General features: G+C 44.9%; 1 protein-coding gene across 29 annotated transcripts in view; it reads right to left on the bottom strand.

Moving 5' to 3' along the window:
- Positions 1-25,463, bottom strand: part of NRXN3 (neurexin 3) — a 1,006,081-nt gene that overhangs the window by 361,681 nt on the left and 618,937 nt on the right. For 2 of the 29 annotated variants that reach the window (XM_032692498.1, XM_032692499.1), the window contains exon 1: positions 4,348-5,310. The exons of 26 other annotated variants lie outside the window; for them this stretch is intronic. In XM_032692498.1, coding sequence (XP_032548389.1) covers positions 4,348-4,591 — 244 coding nt within the window. In that variant the 5' untranslated portion in view covers positions 4,592-5,310. Of the gene's footprint in view, positions 1-4,347; positions 5,311-25,463 lie in introns of those variants that run through there. One more of the 29 variants, XM_032692492.1, reaches the window with a different exon arrangement.

Genomic DNA, 25,463 nt, shown 5'->3' with positions numbered 1-25,463 from the left:
AGCAGTAGCCTTTGTCAAAAAATTAGGCCTCGTTGATAGGAGAATAGAGGCAAGCCACAGAAAGTAGGTAGACTTCTAGCTTTTCACCTTTGCAGAATTTAATTGTAACCTTAATTTCAGCTCTGAGTGAAGTTCATTTTACTGGATCACTGACTGCTCTGTATAGAGCAATTTTTCCCCCTTTTGTTAAAGCTACCAACCTTTGCTCAAAGTAATCTCCTGATGATGGGGGAACAGGGAAGGTCCTGCTTTGTACTGGGGAACGGGCAGTGCCAAGGACAGGGAATTAGTTTTCTATTTTAAAGAAAAGGTAGGATTGCAAGAACATAGAATCTTGAGATGAGGAACAGGTCACACTGGAGGACATATGTATTATACAGAGGGTACACTGTTAAAGCTGTGTTTGGCAAGCTTTGACACTGGTTTGCAGAATACCTGCCTATTTTATGGAAGCATTCTCTTGATCTGTCCAAGCATTCACTCTTATTTGCTGATTTTAAAAAAGATATAAGAGAAGGAAATGCTTCATATAAAGGACAGAACTTCTAAGAATCAACTGAGGCCTGAGAGTTACACCTACAGGATCTGGTGATTGCTCACTGCCAATTCTCATGACAGATCTTTGCTTTTTGCTATGACTTGTGCAACAGCGCCAGCAAACCTAGGCCCCCCCAAAGTGAAAACCAAGAGAAACTACCCTGTGCCCACCATGGCTCCCATAGCTGCCTCTGCAGAGCAGTACTCTGGAGGCAGGGGCAATCTGCACCAGGCATCACACGTCGCCTCTGTGCATCTCTGCTCCCCATCCATTAAGGAGGGCCAGAGAAAAAACAGCTGGAGGAGAAAAAGAGAAACCAAATTAATTAATTCATCAATAAGACAAAACATGCACAAATCTCTTCATTTTATCTGTCAACCAGAGACATGCATTATTCATCAGCTGAGGCAATTGAGGATGTGGAAAGAGGGGCTGTGAAGTCACTGCTGCAGGCTCTGGTAAAGCAGCTGACCCAGCAGGGTGCTAAATAGCTAAGGGGAGGCAGGAAGATTCATCACATGTGGACTTTCAATAAACACAGCCCAACTTTTTTCCTTCCTCTCTCCCACAAGCCCCTAGCAAAACAAAGAGGAACCATAGCTTTCCCTTCCTATTATTTGGGGGTAAAGATTCTGCCAGTCTAGGAAGGTTCTCACATTGCAAAAAGATTTGTTCTGACTTGCTGAAGTACCCTGCCTGGCCAGGCTCACTCCCCTGCTGACAGGGAGGTAAACCTGTTAGAAAGACTTTCTCCTTGAGAACATGCACTGTGCCAAGTTTTACATTTGCAGGTTGCAGCTCAACTACCGGAAAGCACCAGCTCGGTGATTTCAGAATTAACTCTCATAACACCAGCACTGTAACGACTGTCAGATCTGGGCCCGGTCCTGTTCAAAGTAAGCCACAAGAAGGTTTTCCAGTGATTTTAAAGGAACACTAAACACGCTCCAAACAAGTGCTCATGCCTTGTGAGACATTTACTTTTCCTCTGTGCTAGATACTAATTTGCTTCTTCAAACAGATTGAAATCCACTGGGATGTAGAAGAAAAAACAAAAATATGTTTAAATAGAAGACTGAGTCTCAGTGGTCAGAATTGCGGGGCTGGAAGACAACACAGCAGGGTGGCCACAATCCTGATCTGATTCCTTCCAAAACCAGAATTATAATGCAGCCACCAAGTAGGGCAGGAGTCAGAATGAATTTTTTATTTCCCTCTAGCAAAAACAAATAATCAAAATCCCAGGAAACACAGGGAGTGCACAGCTCAACACTGTTACAAATTCCAAGGAACTCTGTTGTGCAACAGTGAAAGAAAACACATCAATAAACCACGCTTGTGTTTACAAGACCAGCTGTCTTTGTGGTCTCTTCTTCCTTTCTCTCTCAATCTCTTCTCTCTGTCCATCCCCTCCACCCCCTTACTCATGGCCAAAGGGGGTTTTCATGCCAGCTTTGCTACATGGCACGATTAGGAAAGGAAAAAAACCAAACAACTCAGACTGGCTTATGTACCAGCCTGAGCTTCCCAAGCTCTCTATTTCCCTTGATTCCTTTCTGCAATGAGGACGCCAAAAAATGCCAGTTTCTCACTGAAGCTGATAACAGCTTTGCTCATGGCTCTTAAATGAGGCTTTGCTGGACTTTGAGGGCAGATGCAAAAGTCATCAAGGAGAAAAGAACTATCCTTTCTTGACCAAGAAACATACTGTGGACTCTCCCACAGAATACTGCCTGTCAAAGCCAACCACTATCACATGTGACATCCTTCTCTCCTTTCCTCACAAGTGACCTGCGAACCGGACTTTGCTATTCCCTTCCATCACAGCACTCAGCTACAGAAGCTGGGCTGTTGGAAACCCTGTGGGGCAGGGACTGGTTGATTCCTCATATTTTTTAGCACAACAGGGACTCTCTCACACAGTCCTCAAGTATTGCTGCAAATAACAGGACTCCTGCTGCTAGTGATTAATAACCCATAACTGAGTTTCACATGGGTGGTGCTTAACAGATGGTCTTGATGTTTTGCATGGCACTGGTTCCCTTCCCATGTGGGGAAAACTTAATGGTTCTCTTGCATTTTAGGGTGGATGTGAACTTCAGGGAAGAAGTGGGAGACTGATAGGCTGAAAGGATAGTGCCACTTATGTTTGCAGAACTGGCTGCGCACTCCAGCTCAACCCATTTCACCCAGTGCCATTTCAGTCCTGAGTTCTTGCCTCTGCAGCACAGTGCTATTCTGCAGCGCCCTGGGCCCCCCCCTTCCTGCTCTGCCAGAGCATAGACACCTACATTGCATAGCTTCCTATCACCCTCTTCCAATGCCCTCCAGCAACTCTACCAAAGTACCTCCAGCTAGCGCAGCCCTGCTCTGCTGGTGCTCAGTTGTGACCTGCAGCATCCGCCTCCTGGCTTTGTTCCTGAGCCCTTTCCCTCTCCAATGCGCCTCAGCTCAGACCTGCAATACTGAGCTCCTTCTACAACTCTGCCAATGTACCTATAGACTTAATGAAGGTCCATTCATCGCTGTGCCATTTGAACTCTTCAGACTGCTCTGCTGGTCATCCGAGCACTTATCCGTGACACTCCAGGTTTCAATATCCCTGTAGCCCTGACGCAGCCCTGCCAGCACATCCTCATAGTGCCTACTGCAGCCATGTCATGCGGCATTTCAACCAACTGTCCCAGGGCTCTCCCCTCCCTTCCCCTCTCCTTCCAAGTGTTCCTGTGCCTCATTTCTGACACTGGTTCTTCTTCTGGTCCTCCACAGACATGATTTTGTATCTGAATGCTCCTATGATGGAAGGCCAGAACTGACCTGACCTGCAGTCCTGCAGGAAAAGGGACTGGCCTTGGCCTGCCTGACTCTTCCAGCTGATGTGGCTGAGAGCAGAAGCTAAGGGACACAGGATAGAGAGGAGAAGGTGGAGATGAGGGCAAGCCCCCATGTCAGTCAGGCCTGGACCAACTCCTCTCAGGTTGGGCAGACTCAGGAGAGCTGGACAAGAAGCTGTGCTGGCCCAGCTGTTGAGCATTGCTCAGCATTTCAGGGGTAGGATGCTGCCCAGTCCCCCTCTCACTCCCCCTTGGCATCTCTCAGACACTGTCTTCCTCTTCTCCCTTGCTGCCAGAGTAAAAACCCACTCCCTATTATTTCCTGCCCCAGGGTTTCCCAGGAAGACACTACCAGGCGCGAAGCAGGAAGCCAGGAGCAGGGGTAAGGAAACTCGCCTTTTTCTTTGCACGCACCGAGCTACCCGTCAACCTCACCCAGACAGGCTGCGAGCAAGCAGGCAGGGCAGGGGAGCGGCGGCGGCGGCGGCAACCCTGGAGCCCCCGGCCGGCAGTCCCACAGCGGGGTGCCCGGGAAAACGAGGGTGGCTGGCAGGGAAGACGCGGTGCTTCAAGGACCATGGCAGCCGCTACGAGCCAGGGAGTTAGTGATTCCTCGTCGGAGGACCCCAGCGGGACAGGAACAGATGCCCCTCCGCCAACGCGAGGAGTTCGTCGCTGCTGCCTGGCACAAAGCGATCCGAACCCGCCCCAGTCCCGCCGGCCCGCACCCTCCGTCCTGCTGGACCACACCGGCCGGGAAGTTGGGTCCGGATGAGGCGCGTCCTCAGCTCTAGGCTCTGCTCGGGGAGGGGCAGGGGAGGAGTGGAGGGTTAATAGGGAGGGGAGCTAACGGCAGAAATATGAGGGGCTGGGAGGACCCCCCTCCCCGGGAGTCACAGCCATCGTCCCTGTTTCCCCTCTGCTGCTCTAGTTGCTCTGCAAAAAGGTTAAAAAGAAACAAGCGTGGGAACCCACCGTGTCCTCCTCGGAGGGAGACAGGGGAGCGGTAGATAGAGATAGGCACAGAGTGGTGCTTGCTGCCGTGGAAGTGATGCTCATACTGAGCCTGAGAAACAGACGAGGAAGAGGAGGCAGAAGAAGCCACGTTAGAGGAACTCCACACAGAGCTGACGATACATCCCCAAAAGAGGGAGCACATCCACAGGGTCCAGGCGGGGCGGCGTCCCGGGCAAATGCTGGGGTCTATTCTCAGGTGCATGGTCAAGGCACAAGACACCTACAGACGGGCAGTCTGAATTCCAGCCAAGGAGAGAGAATAACGTTCATGATGCCAGGGGACCCATGCTAGCAGAAAGGAGAGTTGCTTCCGAGGCTCTAGGGGTGTGCGTGTGTGCTCAAGAGGCAAAGAGACAGTATGTGTGCGAGAGAGTGCTAGCAGGGAAGGGGAGGGATGGGGGAAGGTTAGTAACCACACAAAGACGAATAAGACGCGCCGTTTCCCAGGGCTGGATCTACTGTGGCAGGAACCCCTCGGCTGTACCGAGCCTCCAAGAGTGCGCAGGAAAGCCGCACATGTCCGCGCGTGGGTCCTGTTCGGGTTCCTCCAGGATTACGGGGTCCTTGAGGACTTTTCCCTGCCTGCGATCCCTGTCTCTCACTTTGCTGAGAGGGACTATTAAAAACGAAAAAGAAGAAATAAGCCAGAGACCTCAGGTAATATTTTGATTTTTTTTTTTTATCCCAATTCCAGGGGATTTCAGTCGCTTCTCCACTAGCAAGTGTTGCAATGCAGAATTGCTAGGACACGCACACGCGCGCGCACACACACACACACAGCAATCTGGATTGTTATCCTCCTTCCCACGAGTCCAGGCGACCGAGGGATCAAGCCGATTAACCCTGCGCAGCCGGCGAGGGCAACGCCAGGTCTCCCCGGGCGGTGGGTCGGTCGGTCGGTCGCGGAGCAGCGGCCGTGTCCGGGCGATGGGTCGAGCGGGCGGGCGCGGAGCGAGCAGAGCCGGGGGCGGGCGCGGGCGGCCGGCGCGGCAAGTGCGGGCAACTCGGCGGCGCAGGTGAAGCGCAGCCGGGGCGGCCGGGGAAGCGGCTCCGCCAATGGGCGAACCGCATGCAAATGTCCCGGCCCCGGCCAGCCAATGAGGGCGGCGGCAGCGCTCCGCAGAGGGACTGGCTGACTCCGGGGGGAGGCGGGGCCGGGGGGCGGCACCGCCCCCGCCATTCACGCGCTCGTGTGGTCCCCGCGCGCGGGGTCTCGGCCCGGCGGCCCCAGGACGGGCTGAGGGGCTGCCGCGAGAAACACCCCGGGCTCCCGAAATTGCCGCAGGTGGCGGTGGGAAACACCCTGGGCTCCCGAAACTGCCCGCAACGGAGTCCCCAGCGCTGACCCAGCGGAGGGGAGCGCCTCGCACCGTGCCGGAGAACCAGAGCCCGGCGTACACCCCCACGGTCGCGGGGGCTGCCTGCCCCGAGCAGCCCCTGGGGAAACGCGCCCACTTGGTCCGGGACGGGACGGGACGCGCCCGCTTGCCACGGGCACCTCCTCTCACGCCGCCGTCCCGCTGTGCCTTGGGCGCCGGCCGGGCGAGGGGGGCAGCGGGCACGGGGTACTCGGACACGGCACAGCGAGGGGATTCTCTGGAGGAACGCCGTCCCCCCGGCCCGTCCCACTGCTCGTCCTGCGGCCGCAGCTGCTCAGGAGCAAAGGGAGAACCAGGAATGACCGCGCTCTTTAAAATTTCGTATGGCTCTTAGAGATTTTTATTTTTTTTAATGCTCCTGCAACAATAGGCTGAGTCCAAACAGGTGTACCTGCACTTAATCCTCGGCGAGTGAGGGACGGAGCCAGAGTTTGCAGCCCATAAATTAATAAATAAATACATTATCTAGTAATTTGTTGTCAATTTGCATGGAAAAAATCTCCAGCCACACTGGGTGTGCCAGGCACCAGCAGTGAGGTGACTTACACAGGATCACATAGGGAGTCTATAAGGAGCGTTGGAAAAGGAGCCAACCAGCCCCAGGACTCACTTTGCCCTGCACTGCCTCCCTCTTCTTCATTTATTCATACTAACTAGAATAAACTGTTTATGACTCTAAGTTTTCTTGTTTTCCCCTCTAGATCCATGTTTGTAGGTGTGCACACATCTGCCTCAGAAACCTGCCGCTGCACTCAAGTATCTCCCTAACACAGAGGTGCAATGTTTTCGGTCATTGATCTCAATTTGGTACAACACGTCAGTAACTTGTAATGATCAGCCTGAGCTGCACAACTACTACTTCTAGCTGAGCCTGATATGCTTGTAATTTATTTTCTAGTAACTTATTTTATGGTATAAGTGATCTAAATCAGGGGCTAGAGCAGTCAGAAATGTTTTGGTGTTTTCCTGGGTTTAATCAATGTTTGTGGAAAGCAAGAATACTACTTTCACATTTATCCAATACTTGCCCCCTAAGAATCTCAGAGTCCTTTAAAATCTTTTATTAATGAAGCCATTCAACAGCTTTAGGTATTACTTTGCCATTCGGCAGATAAGGAGACAGAGGCTCAGTCGTGTTGAGCCAGTGGGTGACTGATAGACATGGGAACTGAACAGAAAAGACACCAGGATTCTCCATCCTAAACAAGACATGCTGTTAGTATAAATGTTTGACTGATTTGGTGGCCATTTTCTAGCCTTAAAGTGTGAATATCAGCTTTCCTCACAATGGAGCGCATAGCTGGAAACAGGACTGAGTAACCTGTTTTGCAGGTGCCTGCTGAATGGCAAATTTGCACTGCCATACATAGGGCACAGAGCAATTTATCTGTGCAAGACAGATATTCCCGGCCCCGAGTTTTTTTTTAGGAAACTGAAGTTGTTGCCATATATGTGGTGGGATACCCAGAAGGATCCTGTCTTTGTTGGGAAGAAGCCCCCTCCTCCCACCTGGGAGAAGAGGAGGAATACAGCCTTGCATAACGCTCTTCTGCAGACCCGTGAGTGGGTACCCTTGAGTCCCTCTCCACAGAAGTCCTGATTTTCTCTTAGTCCACAGTCAGAGTACTTTGAAATATTTACTGTACAACTGAACTGCAGGGAGTCTGATTTAGGGGAAAGGGGGAAGGACATGTATTAAATACACATTACTGAGTAGCTTATTTGTAAAATACAGGAAATCTGAATAAGTTTCAGACTCAGCTAGTTATTAGCAATGTAGCAAAGCAACAAAGATCTGCCTCCCATAATTTTACTCTCTGGCTACAGCATTATGAAAAGGACAGAATGCATCACACATTACAGAATCAGTCGAAGGGACCACAGAGCCTACAGGTCTAAACATTGAGGACTCAATGCTGCTTCTCCAGAAGGCAGAGGGGGGAAATTCATTAATTTTTATGGAAAATAAATGTGATTTAGGAAGTGTAATTCTAGAGGAAACAGCAGGGGAACTGCATGGATATACTCCTTGCCCCTTTCCTGCAACTATTTGCCCTGGTGTTGAAAGAGAAGAAAATAGAAGAGGTTGTTTCTTTGTTGACTAAACTGTGGTAGCATCCTTCAGCTCTTAATTCCCCTTTAACAGTCCAATAGCCTCTTCTCCATAGTCCAGCCCCTGTACATGCTGGCCACTTACCTCTTGGGCTGCTGTGGGAGACAAAGCCCTCAATGGACAACAAATTAATAAGCTCCAAAAAAAATTGCTGATCCTTTCCCGTACTCAATCTGCCACCAGTCCTTCCCCACATACAGAGGTATCATCTTAGGTGCAGGGGATGTACAAAGGAGAAAAGCATCACTTCAAACCGCCCTGGCCAAAGATAGAAAATGCCTAGGTAGTCCATAAACAGGAGAAACAGAGAGCTTCCCTCTGATGGGGAGTTGTCCTATGTTCTGCCTACCAAGCTTCCTTTGCTGCAAACCATTGGGCATTAGGCAAAAACGAGAAAAGCCAAGAAAGCCAAACTGCGGGACTACACCATAAAAAGAAATAATAAAAAATAGGAAAACCTGTGAAGCTAGCTATAAATACATCATGGGATTCTAGTGACACCGTAAAGTACTGGAACTTCACTCTGCTTTGCTTTATTAGATGTTGGTGGATGTATTTACTGCCCTGTAGTTCACAGGTGACTCATTTATTTAGCAGCACCACTGCAGGAAGAGGGCAGATTTCAAATGCAATTTTCCTAGTTGGATGGCAAGGGAAAGTTTATAGTCATAAGTGATGTTTCAACAACATTATTCCACCAGATTTACTTCAAAAGAGGCTGGTTTTGTTGTATTCGTATTAGTTTAGTTAATCTGGGTAAAGATACAGTATTTCTAAAGGCTCTTATGTCTTCAGAACTGAGATGGATGCCTTAAAGGGTAATGGTTCCCATCACATGCTGCTCCCTACAGATATGAGAAAAGTAGTCCTATTTCTTACATTTCTTTTACTAGAAGAGCAAAGGGCCACCATATTCTGCAGAAACGAGAAATAATAAGGCAATTGTTTCTGAGTTTTAGAATCCCAGAAAGAGAGCCAGTCAGCTTCAAGCCCAGGAAAAGTTTGTACTTCACCTTATTGGAGGGAGAAAGTACAACTCTATGTTTCCTATTAAATCTTAGCTGTTAATTACTTTGCTGCACTCAGAACTGAAAAATCAGTGCTGCTTTAAAATCATAGATCTCTCAGATTGGATCCAAAGGGGAAACTCCATTAGCTTTTAGCAATACAGGGTGCCTGACAGAGAGAGGACAGCTCTGCCTTCACCCAGTAGATGCTAACAAGGTACAGTGTTAGCTAGTGTTAGCCATTGTAAGGTTAAGGAAATAAGGTCAGCTAGAACAGCCTGTCACCCAAAAGCTTTTCCCAGACTGAACTGTTTCTCTCAAGGCTTAAAACAGTTCAATTTTTTTTTTTTTATTGTACTTTTCCAAGAACAAGAAGGAGGGCGAGAACAGGTTTCGCTTATGATCTTAAAATACAGTTTTAAATAAAATAAAATAAACCAGAGAGGATTGCATGCTGTACAGAGCTTAGCACTGTCTTTAGGAAGGTTCCTCAAATACTGCTGGGGACAGCAGTGACCAAAATTCCTCAGCACTTCCAGCAGAATTAACTGCTCCAAGACTAGTCCCTGGTGCCCCACTGTCCTTGTCATCACTGCTTCTCTGCAGGCAGCCTCAAGGGGCAAGACCCAGCAGCACCAAAGAATTATCGGTGTTTGCTCATCCAGAGCGAAAGGGAAGGGTTGCTCCAGGACAGGGCTGAAAACCATGCACGCAGCTGCTGCTATGCAGTACTTTTTCTGTGTATAACCAACTTGCTGCAGTCTCTGTAGTTCTCACTTTTATTCCATATCTTTGAGGGAAAAAAAAAAAGCCATCTATTCTCAGGGCTTCTGTGCTTTTCTTTAGCAACCCTAAGTCCAGTTACCTACAAAAGTTGAGGCATATGCCTTAGACGTTTCCAGTAACATAGAGCAGGTCTTACTCTCTTTTCTGCTCAGCTCCACCGATTGCCACAAGCAACTAATACAGAAGCTTTGGAGCCTAGTGTTGTTCTCATTTGTGTCAGGGTGAATAAGCTCAACAGAGCCAGTAGACTGACATCAGTGAAGGGAGATCTGACCCTTGATGTTCATTTGTGAGAAGAGAAATGCAAGCTGATTACAACTAGTTAGCCTAGACTAGCAGTAAGTCAGCCAAAAGCAACAGTAACCACTGGGAAACAAATTCTGTTTTATCAAGCATCCAATTTAAGGGCCAAAAATCATGTAAAGTTCTGACTTCTCTGACACACCTAGAGTCCTATGTTGGTGGAAATAAGCAAGAATCAGTGGGTGGGCACACAAATGCAGTAACATATCTCGTTTTGCAAAGCATTAATCAATTATAATTGGCAAAGAGACAATGTCAGAATTTGTTAGTGCAAACTTACAATAACATGTTAGAATTGCCCCTGTTTGCTAGATAATGTATAAAGGACAATCCAGTGTACTCAGCAATACACAAACTAACACAAGCTCTCCCTTCCCCAGAGAGCTTACAGACTTGCTGGAAACACATGAGCCAACATATGTCAGAACAGCTTTACGAGCAAACAGAACCTTTTTTTGGCCAGTCTGCTAGTCTATGAACCTAAGAGAATGCAAAGGCTGGCAACAGTGCCTTCACACAGGAGCGTCTACTCCAACTGCTTTCAGTCCTGAGTTTGAGAGTTGTCATTCATTTCTTCATCCTTGGGAATTCTCCTTCACTGAATGTGCTGCAGAGATACCCCTGACTACCTGCATAAGATACCAGCAAGCATCCTCTCTCCTAAAGCTGCCTCAGAAATTAGGACAAGATCCTTCTCACATTTCAGACCCTCTACTAGATCAGTAATTATGAATGGGCTTCCTCTTAACTAAAGGATGCCTAGGTTTAGTTTATTTCAGTCAACATGAGGAGGCTCTGTTATTCAAGTCTCCCTTTTGTCTCACAAACCCTTTAGTCTCTTCCCCCCATGGGTACTTTATCAAAGTGGGCTAAGCAAGTTCTGCTGACAGGCAGACTCTTGTCTTACATGAGAAAACTGATCCTGTGTGGCTGCACAGCTTTTTCCTCCAGGAAGGCTGGAACTGCATCTATCTCTTTTACTCTCAGTAGAAGCTGGGCTCAATGGCAGCTGCTCAAAGCTTGTCAGGCAGAGAAACAGAACCTGCTTCCACTTCTTGTATCACTTTAGGCAATATGACTTTTAGCAAATGTTTGTTCAGACTGAGGAAGATTAGAGAAACTAGAAGACTGGCCAAGTTTGAAAAAATCAGGGTTACCCACTGTTTGACCTTAGATAATTATTGAATCACCAATGAAGGAAAAGAGCCCAACAGTTTAATTTTCTGATTTTTCTGTCACAGAATTCACACTTCTGTACTTCTACTACCTGTGTTTCATTAAGGATACCAGTATAAAATGTAGTGACCTTTAGCATGTGCTGAGAACTAATTTCCATCATTCATAATAGCCCCCTCTTAAAGCTCTGTGATTAGCCTGATTGTATGTTGAGCCAAATTCACCTCTAGCATAACTCCTAGTAACTGATATTATGGATGCAAGTAGCTACTATGCCTATGGAAACAAAAAGATATGTGTACCTTGCTCTCCCTATGTTTGGAATCAGTGTTGCCAAGTCTAGGGTGAAGGCGCCTTGTCTGAGATAACACACTGCTGCAATCCCTTGCCTTCAGTGACTCTCACAGCAGCTTGAGGTTAGATGCACTGGCAGATCACAGAGGAGGATGTGCTGCCTACTGTAATTTTGGCTGTACCTATTCTGCAGATCTAGATTTATATCTCCAAGGTCTGCCAGTCCAGCACCTTACACACTAGCGCTAAATATTAGCACTGCAGAAATAACCTTTGTGTCATGAATTCTTAGTGTGGAAGAAAACAGCTGGGAAACTATTTTTTAAGAGTTCTGAGTTCTAAAATTTAAATAGCACCTGAAAGGCTAAAGTAGAAAAAGATAGAAAAAGACAGAGCTAAAATATCTGCTGAGATAAATAGGGAACTATTTTAATTTTACCCATGAAAGCAGAAAGAAGACTTTTATTTTCCTTTTGCACTCAAAGAAATCTTGTCTGACACAGAAAGGAAAAGCTGGAAAAACTGTTGCTTTTGCTCCTTTAAACTGACTTCTGTGCTAATGAAAAGCGAGTTCTCTAATACACACTGTGCACAGGCTCCCCTCTGCTTCTCTTCTCTCTTCCATCTATCATCTTGCCTGGCTTTTGCTTTTAATCACCGGTTCAACTCACAGCAATAACTGCCAGGTGACTGGTGTTTGCTGTGGTCACACAACCACTGGAAAAAGAAAAGAACTAAAAGAAAAGCAAAAAAAGATATAGGGGGGAAAATCTTTCAATGACACAAGTATCTCATCAGCAGACAAAACCCAAAGTGGTTCCAGTGGCCAAGCCTCCTTGTGTGGGAGCCGGTAGTAGGTGTAATTTCCTAAGATGTATACCTTGTCAGTGTGCAGAAGAGGAGAGAAAAAGAATGTCAGAGCAGCCAAAGCTAAAAATTGGAAGGACAAAAGAAGACACTGGGGGGAACAGTTCTTCTGTTTTTAACCCTGACAGAGCCCATGCTGATGGTCTGTGTCAAACCATTGCTGGCTAAGGCATATAAAACTGTTAGATAGTCTTCTCCTCACCCAAAGGAGACAGACATTTTTACATATGGTGCCTGTGCTACACGACCTACACAGTGGTACACAATATACACTCCAATTGCTCTCAACCACAAATGAAGTTTTCCCCTCCAAGTAACTAGGCTTATAATAGACAAGACAGCCAGGTACCTTAAGAGGCTATGTAGTCCGTCTCTCTGCACCAATGTAGTATAAACTTTACCTACAACACTCTTGGTGATGTTGTCTAAGTTGCAGTGATGAAGAATCAATGCTCTAAAAGCAATATACACCAGTGTTCAACTTTATCAACAGAATTTTTTTTTTCTTTCTCACAAATATGCCATAGTCGAAGAATTTGCTGGTGACACCTATAAATTACAAATGCATTAATCGGGATATAGTTAATACTAGCTTTCCTTGTGCCCAGATATAAACGTACTAAAATATTGTAACTAGCAGCAGTATATAATATATTGTAACACTGTGATGGTATATATAAGCATTTCCCTAAGTATGTGAGCAACATGACCATCAAACAGGCAAACAAGACATAGTTGCTCATAAGAGGCATCCAAGTAACAAAAAGTTGCAACAAAGTGAAGCCAGGTAAAACCTGGAAAGCGAATTTAGTAGAGCAATGTAAGGATTAGAGAGAGTTAAACACAAAATACAGGCTTTAAGCAAGGCATAGAGAACTTAGTATTAAGAAATAGTGGAGGCAATAAATTCACTAGAATACAGGACACTCTGACATGGGAGAACATAAACATGAGCAGAAAGAACTAAAAATGCTAGCACACACAAAAAAGGACATATGGAAGAAAAACAAAGGGAGATAAGAAAAGGGACAAGCCAAAAAATCAGGTACTCTTGCCAGATACTGAAAATCCCTGCCAAATGCACAAGGAAACTACCCAAATTAGGGAAGGTTCAAAAGTTTATGAAGATGATGATGAAAGGACACTGGGTTCACGATGAAGAAAGACAGGAATGACCACCGAAGTTCTCCCCAAATTAGAGACCACACCTCAAGATCTGCCTCGACTCCGCCTGTTATGAATATTAAAACTAGATGTTGCAAGATAATGAATATTCATAATATGTGATGTAATTGCTTGGCAAAAAGCGTATAAAAAGCTCAGTTGTAGGTTTCTCGAGCAGAGCAGGTTGTCCAGGGCGACCTGGCTGCTCCCCGGCCGCTCCCCGGCCGTAAATAAATACCTCCTGCTTATAGACTGAAAATTCTGTCTCTGAGCAGTTCCTCCGTGCCTTCTTTGGGGCACAAATTGGCATCAAAAGGACAAGCTAAGCATAAGGGATGCAAACACACAGGACATCCTGCTAAACACACAAGAAGCATGTCTGGGGAAAAAAGAACAAGAGAAGCAGCACTGTTAGCAGCCGAAGATCTCATTTTTCGGAGATTGAATCAAGTATGAAAAGGGAAATTGGATATGGAAGACAACAAGCCAGCATCACTTCCAACTTCCATCATCCTTCTCTGCTTCTCACCTTTTCTTCTGCAGCTAAATCCATCAAGTACTGTAGCTGTCAGTTCTAACTGTAGAGATTCAGCTCTATAGCACTGTATAGTCACAGTTAATTTAGGACATAAATATTAAAGAATAACATTTTTGTATATAAAGCAATAATTAATGATAACGACTGAGAATTAACCATTAGCATAAAGTCTGTTGCTACTTAATGAGTTCAGTAAAGTTTTGTTTTAAAGTTTAAAACTGGTCTGGTTTACCAGTATTCTAAACGTTCCCTTCCTAGCAATCTGTAATTCCCCAACAACATATACACATACATTTTCAGTTGCAATACTGCAGTCTGTTATTTCTTTCCCCATCGTAGAAGAAAGATTATTTCCTTCCTCTTCACAGATACCATTTATATATTTGAAGACTTCTGTTATGTCACTCCTCCCTAGACAAGGACATTTGCTATATTGTTCCTTAGAGATCTATGGTGTTTTGACTGTGCTCATTATTGCTGGTTTCCCAGAGATGTTTTCCAAATATCTACATTTTTCTTGAAGTGCCATTCCCCAGACTGGTTGCAGTCCTTCAGATGGAGTCTCATGAGCACTGCATACACAAGAACAATTATTTCATGCATCTTACTGGTAATACTCCTTGGTGATATTTGCATAGAAGAAGGGCTCATATTAGCACCCTGGTAGCTACTTCCAGTTTTACATTCTATAACATGAAATATATGGCAAAGCCCTTGTTTGCAGGTTCCCAGGTCTTTTGCACTCAGATTTTAAAAAGTTTTGCAACTTTCAGAAAATTCAGCTTAAGTCACTGTAGCATTACACTGGGATGAGTAGTTGTACAGCACCTGTTTCCTGCTGATATATTTAATACTACTGAGGAGAGGCCCTGGCTTCAAGGCATACAACACACCCACATAAAAAAATCAAACCAATGAAAGCAGAATACACTCCAGATCCATTTGCAGCAACTGATCAGAGACCTTACTGGGACACTTGGTCTCCAGCAGAGAAGCTCAACAAAAGCACAATAGTGAGAATAAATATAAGGAGCATGAACTGCTTTAAAAACACCTCTATCCTTTTGAAGCACCTCACTCTCCTATCATTCCCCAGGGTCTCAAACTCCACCCACACAAGCTTCTCCAACGCTGCAGGTCTCCTGTGACACCAGCAGTTTCCTTGTCTTGCCAAATCCTCCAATTCACCTGTGATTCCAAGAGTGTTTGTACTAGTCACATGGATGCAAAAAGCCTGCTTCCTCAAACAAAACACTTCCCTTTACCCAGCATCCTTGTCTTTGAGCAAAAAGAGAGGGAATTCACGTAGAGGGAGGCACCTAGCAGCAACAAAATCCCACTGGAGCTGCAAATGCTACCACCAGAGCAAGTGCAGTTATCAGGAGTACAAGGGCTTTAAGCACCAGACAGCAGTGAAAATTGGGACACGGAAACAAAGAAGGGGAAGGAGTAGCATGCTCCCTCACTGATAGGCTGTATATATCAGACAAGGCATAAACTGCTACCAACATGGATGTCCTATTTATTGGACAGGACTGACAGGAAACTTCAGTAACTCATTGTAAAGTGCCAAGGGAAAAGCTAATGATAGGGAAGCAGGGATTACGTTTAAAGTTGTCAGATGCACACAAACACAGGTGCATACACATATGCACACACATTTCTGATTCTCTCACTCCTCTGTAGCCTCTTTATCTCTTCATCAGACCATTGGCCAGGGACAACTACAGAAGAAACAAAAAAAAGTGAAAATAGGGAAATTCCTGCATAACTCATAGAGGGAGCTCACTTGAAGAACCACACTTTTTTATTTCTTCCTTCTGAACTTTGGGTTGGTCATAAAAAAGCTATCTGCAACCTGGACCATCCTTTAAGTCACCCTTTAAGTTATAACTAGGTCTGCATAGTTTTAATTAGATGCCAAGTTTCGCCGCCCTCTCCTTTTTATCAGTCACCAAAAATGATCAGTCAGGATGGCAACACAGTCTGTCACTGACTTGTCCAGGGTACTGTCGGAATCATGGTAAGGTACTGTGAGGGAAAAGGAAATGTGAGTGGTCTTCAGAATGATTAACTGTGAGTCATTTTGTTGCTGTCTTCATCTCTGCATCTCCTTCTAATCTCCTCCTGCAGAGAAATCTGACAGTAGCTATTCTGTGACAGCCCGAGCTACCAAAAAAATCCTGAAGAGGCAGAAAGCAGTATGTGATCAACAGAATAAACAGATACACAGGTGCTCTCTATAACACCTTTTCTTGCTACTTATAACACCTTTTCAGATGCTACTTATCCACTACCAGGCCCTACACTAGATGTTATCACCTGAAATGTAGCAGCAGGCAGATAAAAAGAGGGCATCTGATATTCCTGGCTACCTGAAAAAATATTTGTTCCACAAGAAGCAGAACTACAGAAATAAGCAAGTAGGAAATGAGGCTTTATGTTTCCCCTTTGTTGTGCCATGTGTGCCCTCCCCTATTCACCATAATGTCACCACACGACCCTCAGTTCCTCCCTGCATTCTCTCACACTCCTCTGATGTGCTCAGATTTTTGTCATATTTCCTTACCCTGCTGTAACACCTTTCATTTCTTTTCCTTCTCATGTCTTGCCTTGGGCGAGGAAACAGCAGTCTGTGTTGTGGCAGGTTTGGAGCTGCAAGCTGCAAGCCTACCAGCTTGAGGGCCAGCCCTCATGCCTCAGCAGGGTTGAAAAACAGATTCTGGAGGAATTCAGCATCTCAGGGGCTTCAGTGCTCCTGTCAAATGTAGTGGCAGCTGGCCAGGCAACCAAAGGGGCAATGGCCAGACAGAGCAATTGTAGAAGCATCATTTCCCCAGAAAAACAGACTAAAATAACACTGTATTTCCACACTAGTACAGTATGGTTTCAGCTAGTGCAACAGCTGAAGTTGCAGGATGCTGGCTTCTCACTATGGGCTGTATTGCAAGAAACCTTTTGTAAAGGGAGTACCAGAACCAAAGACTGTGGTATGAGAGTTGGGTAATTCAGCATCTTAGATCTGTACCATGTATATATGCTAATGAAGCATGTGTTAGTTAAGGGTCACAGAAAGAGCAGCACCAGAAGGAATCCTTCAAAGGTGAATAATTCTGTGCCACTTTGACCAAGCATTACTCTACAGTAGAAATGGGAGATCTCACCTAGCACTGACAATAGGACTTAGACCAGCTCAAAGGCAGGGAAACTGCTTCTCTTCCCCATCTGCAAACATCCCTTTGGTGTCACAGTCAACCACTGAATAGAAATTGCATAAGAGAGAAATAAATTATCTAACACAGTTTGAGGTAGGAGGAAGATATTACACAAAAGTAAATTTCAAAACGAGTATGACAGCGTGTTTCCAACTTCTGTTGAGGAAATGGGTAGCCTCTGAGGGAAGCCCCAAAGCCATCTCGTTATTTGTGGGTTCTGTGAAACTCTTTTACCCATCCCCAGAAATACTACTGAGCTTTAAAGAACTTATTAAAAAAATTTTCATCTAAAGAAATAAAACTATGAAAAGCTTCTGCTTTCAACAGAGGATGATCTAATAATTTTGGTTTGGGTTGGGTTTTTTTCCCCAGCAAGCAGTATTGCAACAAATCACTCTCATTATTGGGTTTTCTTAGGTTGCTAGTTACAGACTGAAAATAATACATATCCAGATGTTTGTACAGAGTTTTTCATAGCTTAGGTTACCTAAGTCATGGTAAAATAGTTTATAGGGTTAAAATCAGACTAGACAAAGCACTGAGACAACCAGGCAACAATTCCACACCATCCAAGTAGGACAGTGGCATTTAGCAGGTATTTTTACCTTCACCATCTTCATTTTTCTCCTTATCTCCCATTTTTGTAATTGCCCATCCCATCCTGCACAGTAGCACACACAGGCTCACCCACTCACTCCCATTTCTTCTCTTGCCAAGAAGAGCATCCTGTGTGGGATTCAATCATTTGTTGTCCACAGAACTTCTGGTGTGTGTCTCTCTAAATAGCTGACATCTGGAGGAGCTAGATACTACTTATACCCTCCTTAGCACAATCAGATGCTGCTAAAGAACATGACAAAATGCCTCATTTTTAAAATATCTTCTCTCTACCCCCTCTTCTTCTTTCCAACAGGTTTTTTTTTTTCTGAGAGGCATTCACAGTCCACTACACATAGCAACCAGCTTTCAAAGCCATTGTTCTTGGATACACAAAGAAATCAATATAAAAGTATACACTGATAACAATCAATTATTTCTGCACTCACTTCTATAACATACTGTTTTTATGAAAAATGTATCACTCTAGAACCCTGCTGCAAAGCTAGGAACACAACTGGGGCATTTGAGTTCTTTAATTACTAATCCCCTGCTTTCCTCTTCATTATTCAATAGACACCTTAACTTTTATTTTAATTAAAAGAGGGGGTTCCCAAACTACAGAATTTTCTAATTATACAAATGTGTTTCACTCAATGATTGTTTCTGTCTCACTAACAAATAGAGAGTCCACAATAACATGATCCTGATCCTGTAATTAAAAGACTGAAAGGAATGCAGAAAGGGGAAGATGTTATATGGTTTTCCAGCACACCTCAATTTTGAATAATTGATTTTGCAACAAAAAACACAAATCACTCAGAGCAGGTTTGTTGTTGGCTTTTTTAACATTCTCTCTCACACACATGCCAGTCTATTCATGTTCACGTGTAATCTTTACTTCAATGGAGTACGCCTTCATTCAAAAAATACATCTAGGACATACATGCCTCAGGTCACCCAGACAAAAGAAATACAAACAGCCAGCAAAGTGACAGGTAGCACAGATGCATCTAAACTGATTAAACTGCTGTTGCTAGAACACACACACTGCAATCTCTTTCCCTTTTGGTTTATTCAGGGTACCCTGTCATTCTCCAATCCTTTCCAAAATGCTCATTAGCAGGTTGAGAGAATTAAGTTAAGTTGACTCACTGATATTAATAGGTCTCCCTAATTCAATAGCAGCATGTTCAGAGAATGCCACCTGCCTTCTCTTTAAGCAAAAGTTACTGAAACACGGCCAACACTTTGCCCAACTGTTTCAAAAGCTAAAATTAGACACACCTGTTTCAACAGTTGTTTCAGCAGCTGGACACTGGGATATGGATCAATAGGATTTACTCACAGTTTTCTCCCCTCAGAGCCAATAGTGTGATTTTAGTCTCTCATCCTGTGTTTAGAAAAATGTGTGTTGCCAGGGATACTGTGAATGAATCTAAAGAGGTCAGTGTTTCTCTTCCACATTGCTGGACCTTGCTACAATCCAAGAAAAATTGCTATTCAGTGGACTATGGGATCAAGATATACTGGTCTTGACCTAGTATTATACAAGGATAAGATCCTGAACCATATATAAACCAATGCAGTTATAAAACTGCAGGTATCGTAAAACTGAAGGCTTGTGAGGTTTGTACCCTTCCACTTCCTGCAATGAGTTGGCAATGCTCATAGCTAAGCCAGCAAGTGAATCCTACCAACTTTTCCATTACTGATCTTGAAGTAATCCAGGTAACATCCAGGTAACATTCATAACTCACTTCCCCAGCATCTAAAGCACAACTGTCCCACCAGTTGTCTTCATGTTCAGTGTGCACCTCCACTGCAGAAACCTATGTCATGTTGGAAAAAACCTCCACTGAAATGTTATAAAAGAACTGACTGTAATGTAAAAGATGATAGAATAAATTAAATCTTATTGAAATTACACTTCATGCATTAGCTGGAGCTGTTTCCAAGCTTATGGAGTAGATCATCCTGGGTGCAATCACACAGCACCTACAGGATGGACAAGGGATCAGACCCAGCCAGCACGGGTTTAGGAAGGGCAGGTCCTGTCTGACCAACCTGATCTCCTTTTATGATCAGGTGACCCGCCTGGTGGATGAGGGGAAGGCTGTGGATGTGTCTACCTGGACTTCAGCACAGCCTTTGACACCGTCTCCCACAGCATACTCCTGAAAAAACTGGCAGCCCACGGCTTGGACAGGGACACTCTGTGCTGGGTCAGGAACTGGCTGGAGGGCCAGGCCCAGAGAGTGCTGGTGAACGGGGCTGCATCCAGCTGGCGGCCGGTCGCTAGTGGTGTCCCCCAGGGATCAGTGTTGGGCCCAGTTCTGTTTAATATCTTTATCGATGATTTAGATGAGGGGATTGAGTCCATCATTAGCAAATTCACAGATGACACCAAGTTGGGGGTGAGTGTCAATCAGCTGGAAGGCAGGAGGGCTCTGCAGAGGGACCTGGAGAGGCTGGAGAGTTGGGCTGGTTCCAACGGGATGAGGCTCAACAAGGCCAGTGTCGGGTCCTGCATTTTGGTCACAACAACCCCCTGCAGCACTACAGGCTGGGGACAGAGTGGCTGGAGAGCAGCCAGGCAGAAAGGGACCTGGGAGTTTGGATCGACAGGAAGCTGAACATGAGCCAGCAGTGTGCCCAGGTGGCCAAGAAGGCCAATGGCATCCTGGCCTATATCAGGAACAGTGTGGCCAGCAGGACCAGGGAAGTGATTCTTCCCCTGTACACAGCGCTGGTGAGGCCACACCTGGAGTACTGTGTCCAGTTCTGGGCCCCTCAGTTCAGGAAAGATGTTGAGGTGCTGGAGCAGGTGCAGAGAAGGGCAACGAGGCTGGTGAAGGGACTGGAGCACAAGTCCTATGAGGAGAGGCTGAGGGAGCTGGGGTTGTTCAGCCTTGAGAAGAGAAGGCTCAGAGGAGACCTCATCGCTCGCTACAACTACCTGTGAGGAGGTTGTAGCCAGGTGGGGGTTGGTCTCTTCTCCCAGGCAACCAGCAGTAGGACAAGAGGGCATGGCCTTAAGCTGTGCCAGGGGAGGTTTAGGTTAGACATTAGAAAGAAATTCTTTACAGAGAGGGTAATTAGGCATTGGAATGGGCTGCCCAGGGAAGTGGTGGATTCTCCGTCCCTGGAGGTTTTTAAGATGAGGCTGGACGTGGCACTTAGTGCCATGGTCTAGCAACTGTGGTGGTAGTGGATCAAGGGTTGGACTTGATGATCTCAGAGGTCCTTTCCAACCCATCTGATTCTATGATTCTATGATTCTATATCTGACCAAGTTGCTTGAGATTCCAAATAGCTTGTCCTAAAAGATGCAATTCCCTAAAACTGCTGTATTTCACCATCTAGTTCTTTTTGCCTTTTTCCCCGAGGCAAAATCAAGTTATAGAGTGCTACCCAGAGCCATTTAACCCAGTGGCAAGCCCTCTGGTGTGAATGTGAGACCACCTGGCAAACAGGATCAGTGAGATAATCCCTGTTATGAAGTGTGAAAAACCAGGAATTCCATTAATTTGTTACTAGTAAGAAAAAGACACAAAAGAATTCTCAAGACAATTCTCAAAGTTACAGCTGGCCCTGTAGTCTTGGAGTTCCCATATAATCAGAAGCCATACATTTGTAGACATGCGTGCACTCAAGTATATGAAAGTCAACATCTCCCAGAGCATATGTTCATCTCTATACTCCCCTGGAATGGGAGTGTTTCAAAGAAGACACACACACACACTCATGCATATGAACCCAGACAGGTAGTATGCACATTTGTGGAGGTCATTTATAATGTACAAAAATGTATGCAAGCATACAACCATGGCCACACTGCTCTACATCATCAGGTTCCCATCAAAACACAGTGCAAATTTTCTCTTCTAAAGAGAAAGGGGCAGGGAATGGAGGGAGACTACTCGGCTGTCTAACCAGTAATAAATGCTTGTCAAGTGAGCTTTTGATAGGATATAAGGTGCTCGGAGAAGTGGGGCCACCACGATCAAACTGCACAAGTTGAACTCAAGAGCAGTGAAAACAGAAGAGACAGTGACATGAAGACTTTTTCCCTCTTTCTGGGAAATAATGAACAAATCCTTCAGAGTGATTACTCTGTTACACCTGCTGGCCTTGCTCTCAAGTCTGTATGAGACAAAAGATGCTCCTATCTTCCCTCAGATTAAATGTGCCTTGTAAAAGGCGATCAGAGATTGGCACGATAATTATCTTTCCTCATTAGAAAGCAAGCCCTGGATGTGACTGAATATGACTCCTCTGTCAAGGCTCTTTGTGGCCTGTAATAGTACTCAGCCAGCATCAACGGGTACAACACTTTATGTGAACAAAACAAAGCAACATATCAAGTAATCTTGTCTTTTGAGTTGCTTTCTCTCTTCTAAGCCTGATGAGTGAGGTGGGAAGGTGCCAAATTCCTTTTTAACTTGTATAAATGCATCTAAATGTCACAGAAGACCCTTGTTAAGTGAAAAGCTTTCCAAATGTTTTTCTCTCCCATATCTAAAATAGATTGCTCTTTTTTCTTTTTCTGGTTTGGTGTCAGGGTTTTTGGGTTTGTTTTTTTGGTTTTGGTTTTGTTTATGTTTTTTAAAAAAGGCAGACCACTGCCTTTCACCATTTCCAGGGTCAGCCAAATGTAAGGACCCACAGCAGAGCTCCTAGTGTTCTCCTGGAGCATCACACACCATAGTGCATGGTACAGCTTTGCCCATGGAAGCCAGGAAGAAGGGCAAATACTTGGGTAAATGCAAGGATGAAAACTCTTCTAACTAGGGCATTAGCAGACCTAAGGGGCCCTCTGTGACAAAACATAAATGCTCCCTCACTTTTTTTTTTTTTAAATGCGTTTGAAGCATATTCATCGCTTTTTTATTAGCATGAACCTAAAGACTGACTATTCCTCAAGAGCTCTGACCCCAGCAATTGCAGCACCACCATGGAAAAGGCAGTGCCGAGGCAAAACATTAGACCTGCCACAAACAGGGCCACTACAACAACTTCATTTAAAAGGGATGAGTGGTAACAGCTCAAGCTTCCACACTGGTGCTCATGTAGATATGACTCTGGTAGAAATGGCATGCTGAGAAAGATATGTGATATGGTCAGTCATTATGGGACCTGTGTGGTAACAGATGAGGGCAGACAGCACCGGCTAGTCTACAAAGTGGAGAATTAGGAAGAACTGCATATTCCAACTGTGCTTAGTGGCCTTAGCTGCTTTCCTTTTAGCACAGCCAACCATGGTCATTTCATCATCCCAAAGGTCACTCGTATCTCCTCAGTCTGGCTCATTCCTTGGTATTCTCACGTAAAAAGCCTGGACTATAGATTGCATTTCTGGTCTTACCAGAAAGATGTCAGGAGAAGCATCCCATTTTGTTCTGCAGCCAAGTATAGGGCTCAAAGAAATTATCACATCATGTAGCCTGTTCAACAAAACCAGTAGGAGCAGAACTGAATTAATGCATTACATTGTCCTGCACCACTGTCAAGTGAGATGTGTGGTCCCAAAATGCGATGGCATTTAATCAAAAAAAATCTTCAAGTCATTGTGTAATCTACAAGAACACAGGAAAGGCATATAATCTACAGGACTGCTATAACTCAACCCATAAGAGCGGAGTCAGATACCGAATTCAAGAGACCTGACATCACAGGAGGTGAACCTTGGACACGCTGCAAAGGAAACTTTGGCAAGCTACCTGTGCATGTGATTCCACTGCAACCTGACCCATTCTCAGCCTCCTTCCAACACCCAACTCAAGAGAGACCTTCTATACTGGAAAAATGAAGTCTCACAAAAGTAATTCTCCTTTTTCACCATTTTCCACAGTCTTGCCTTTTCCCAAGCAGAAATATGGGTCTTTCCATTCCAGGAAGAATCCAGAAGCTCAGACTAGTAAAACTACCATTCTCTGAAGTCTAAATCTCAGAGCTGGCCCCTCACATGGAACAAGAGTGATTTTTTAATTTTTTTTTTTTTTTTTAATATAGTAGTGTTTCTTTTATTTGCCTTTTTCTTTTGGATTTGGGTAAGGAGAGAGGAAAAGTGGGGGGTGCAGGGCTGCTTTAATCTCTAGTAGATAGAAAATTTCTTTTCAGAAAAATTAAATGAGCAGATACAATGACACCATGTGCCTGCAGGAGATCAGATTTTTAGACACAAGTGGCCTCAAATTAAATTATGCACTAGCAATAAAAAAGCATTTCACATTTAAAAACCAACCAGAATTCTTGATCAGTGAACATTTAAAAATCTCTTGTTCTGCAGAAGCAAACCCAGGTGTTTGCTAGGCAGATGTAACAGAACATTACTTCACTGGAGCAGTTTTTAACTGCTGTGATCATTTAAATATGCATTTATTTGCCTTTGGAGTGAGAAAATGAAAAGCTAAAGTAGAGTTGTTTTTTAACCCCACTGCTAGTTATTAGCCTTCTCATCTAGGTAAAACCTGGGTAGGCAACAGTGCTTTCCCTTGCATTGCCTTAGCTTTCCTAAAGCTAATCATCTTCCTGGGAATCTGACTTACTTCCTTGGTGTCCCCTCTCCTGCTTCTTTCCCTTTTGTTTTTTTCTTCCTTGTCTTCCCGTTTGATGAGCTGCAATGGGACAAGGAACATGAGTAGTACATGCATAACCCCATTGCTTTACCTTTCTGCTTGCAGCATTTCTCAATTTTAGGAAATAGTTCCTTTCACTCTTGCTGCTGGCACCTTATTTGCATAAGGACAAACTATGAAACTATGTCACCTCTCCTCTTCTGCAATACCACAGTCTGCTGATGAGCCTGAATAGTTTTAAACAGGGTTATGCTTTCTCTTGTGCCCTCTTGCAAGTTTGGTGCTCTGCCAGGCAGCTGCAGAATGGATGCACTGAATGCGGAATATTCCCTGTGTGGCAGTCCAACAGGAGCTCCGAGGGGGAGGCACATCCAAGCTCCACAGCTAAAACCTGGCAAAAAGAATGAGCTTCCCTGCTGCCTTGAAAATGATGGATGTACACAGAGGCTTTGCAGAACTTACAGCCCTATGATGTGCCCCGGAGCACACATGCTGTGCCCCGGAGCCCTGCACACAACGTAAATTGCCACACAAAGAAACACGCTCAATAGCACTGACCTGAACATTATTGAGACCAAGCAGTAACGTAAAAAGGTAATGTAATGTAACTCCACTGCAAAGGATCAACCTTCATTTATGGGGTGTGTTTCTATGTACATATTCATATATTCATATGTTGGCTTAATGGCTGGCATGTTCAAGGGGATGGCTGGAGATAACCTGGCTTGCTCTTTTTGGACAGGATTACATTGGTTCAGTGCTTCTTGAGAAGAGTAACTGTTTCTCCCACAGAACTCAAAAGACAGGACGTTCCAGTCTAGCCAAATATGGTGACAACGGGCCTTCTTTTGGTATTTCTGCTCTAAAAGGAGCTGTATAAAATTACATGTATTTTCTTACCTTCTAGGAATTAACCAGATCAAATATTTTTGACCTTTTGATGAGTGGAAAATGTTGGGATTTTTTTCTGTCAATCCTTAGACCTGAGAAAAAAGTTGAGGTCATATCCAGCAGGTAAAACTAAATTACAAAAAAACCTATGTAGTCTAACCTC

This window comes from Chiroxiphia lanceolata, chromosome 6, assembly GCF_009829145.1.
Source record: "Chiroxiphia lanceolata isolate bChiLan1 chromosome 6, bChiLan1.pri, whole genome shotgun sequence".
In the NCBI taxonomy this organism is placed as follows: domain Eukaryota; kingdom Metazoa; phylum Chordata; class Aves; order Passeriformes; family Pipridae; genus Chiroxiphia; species Chiroxiphia lanceolata.
This window is presented reverse-complemented; position numbering and strand designations above follow the sequence as displayed.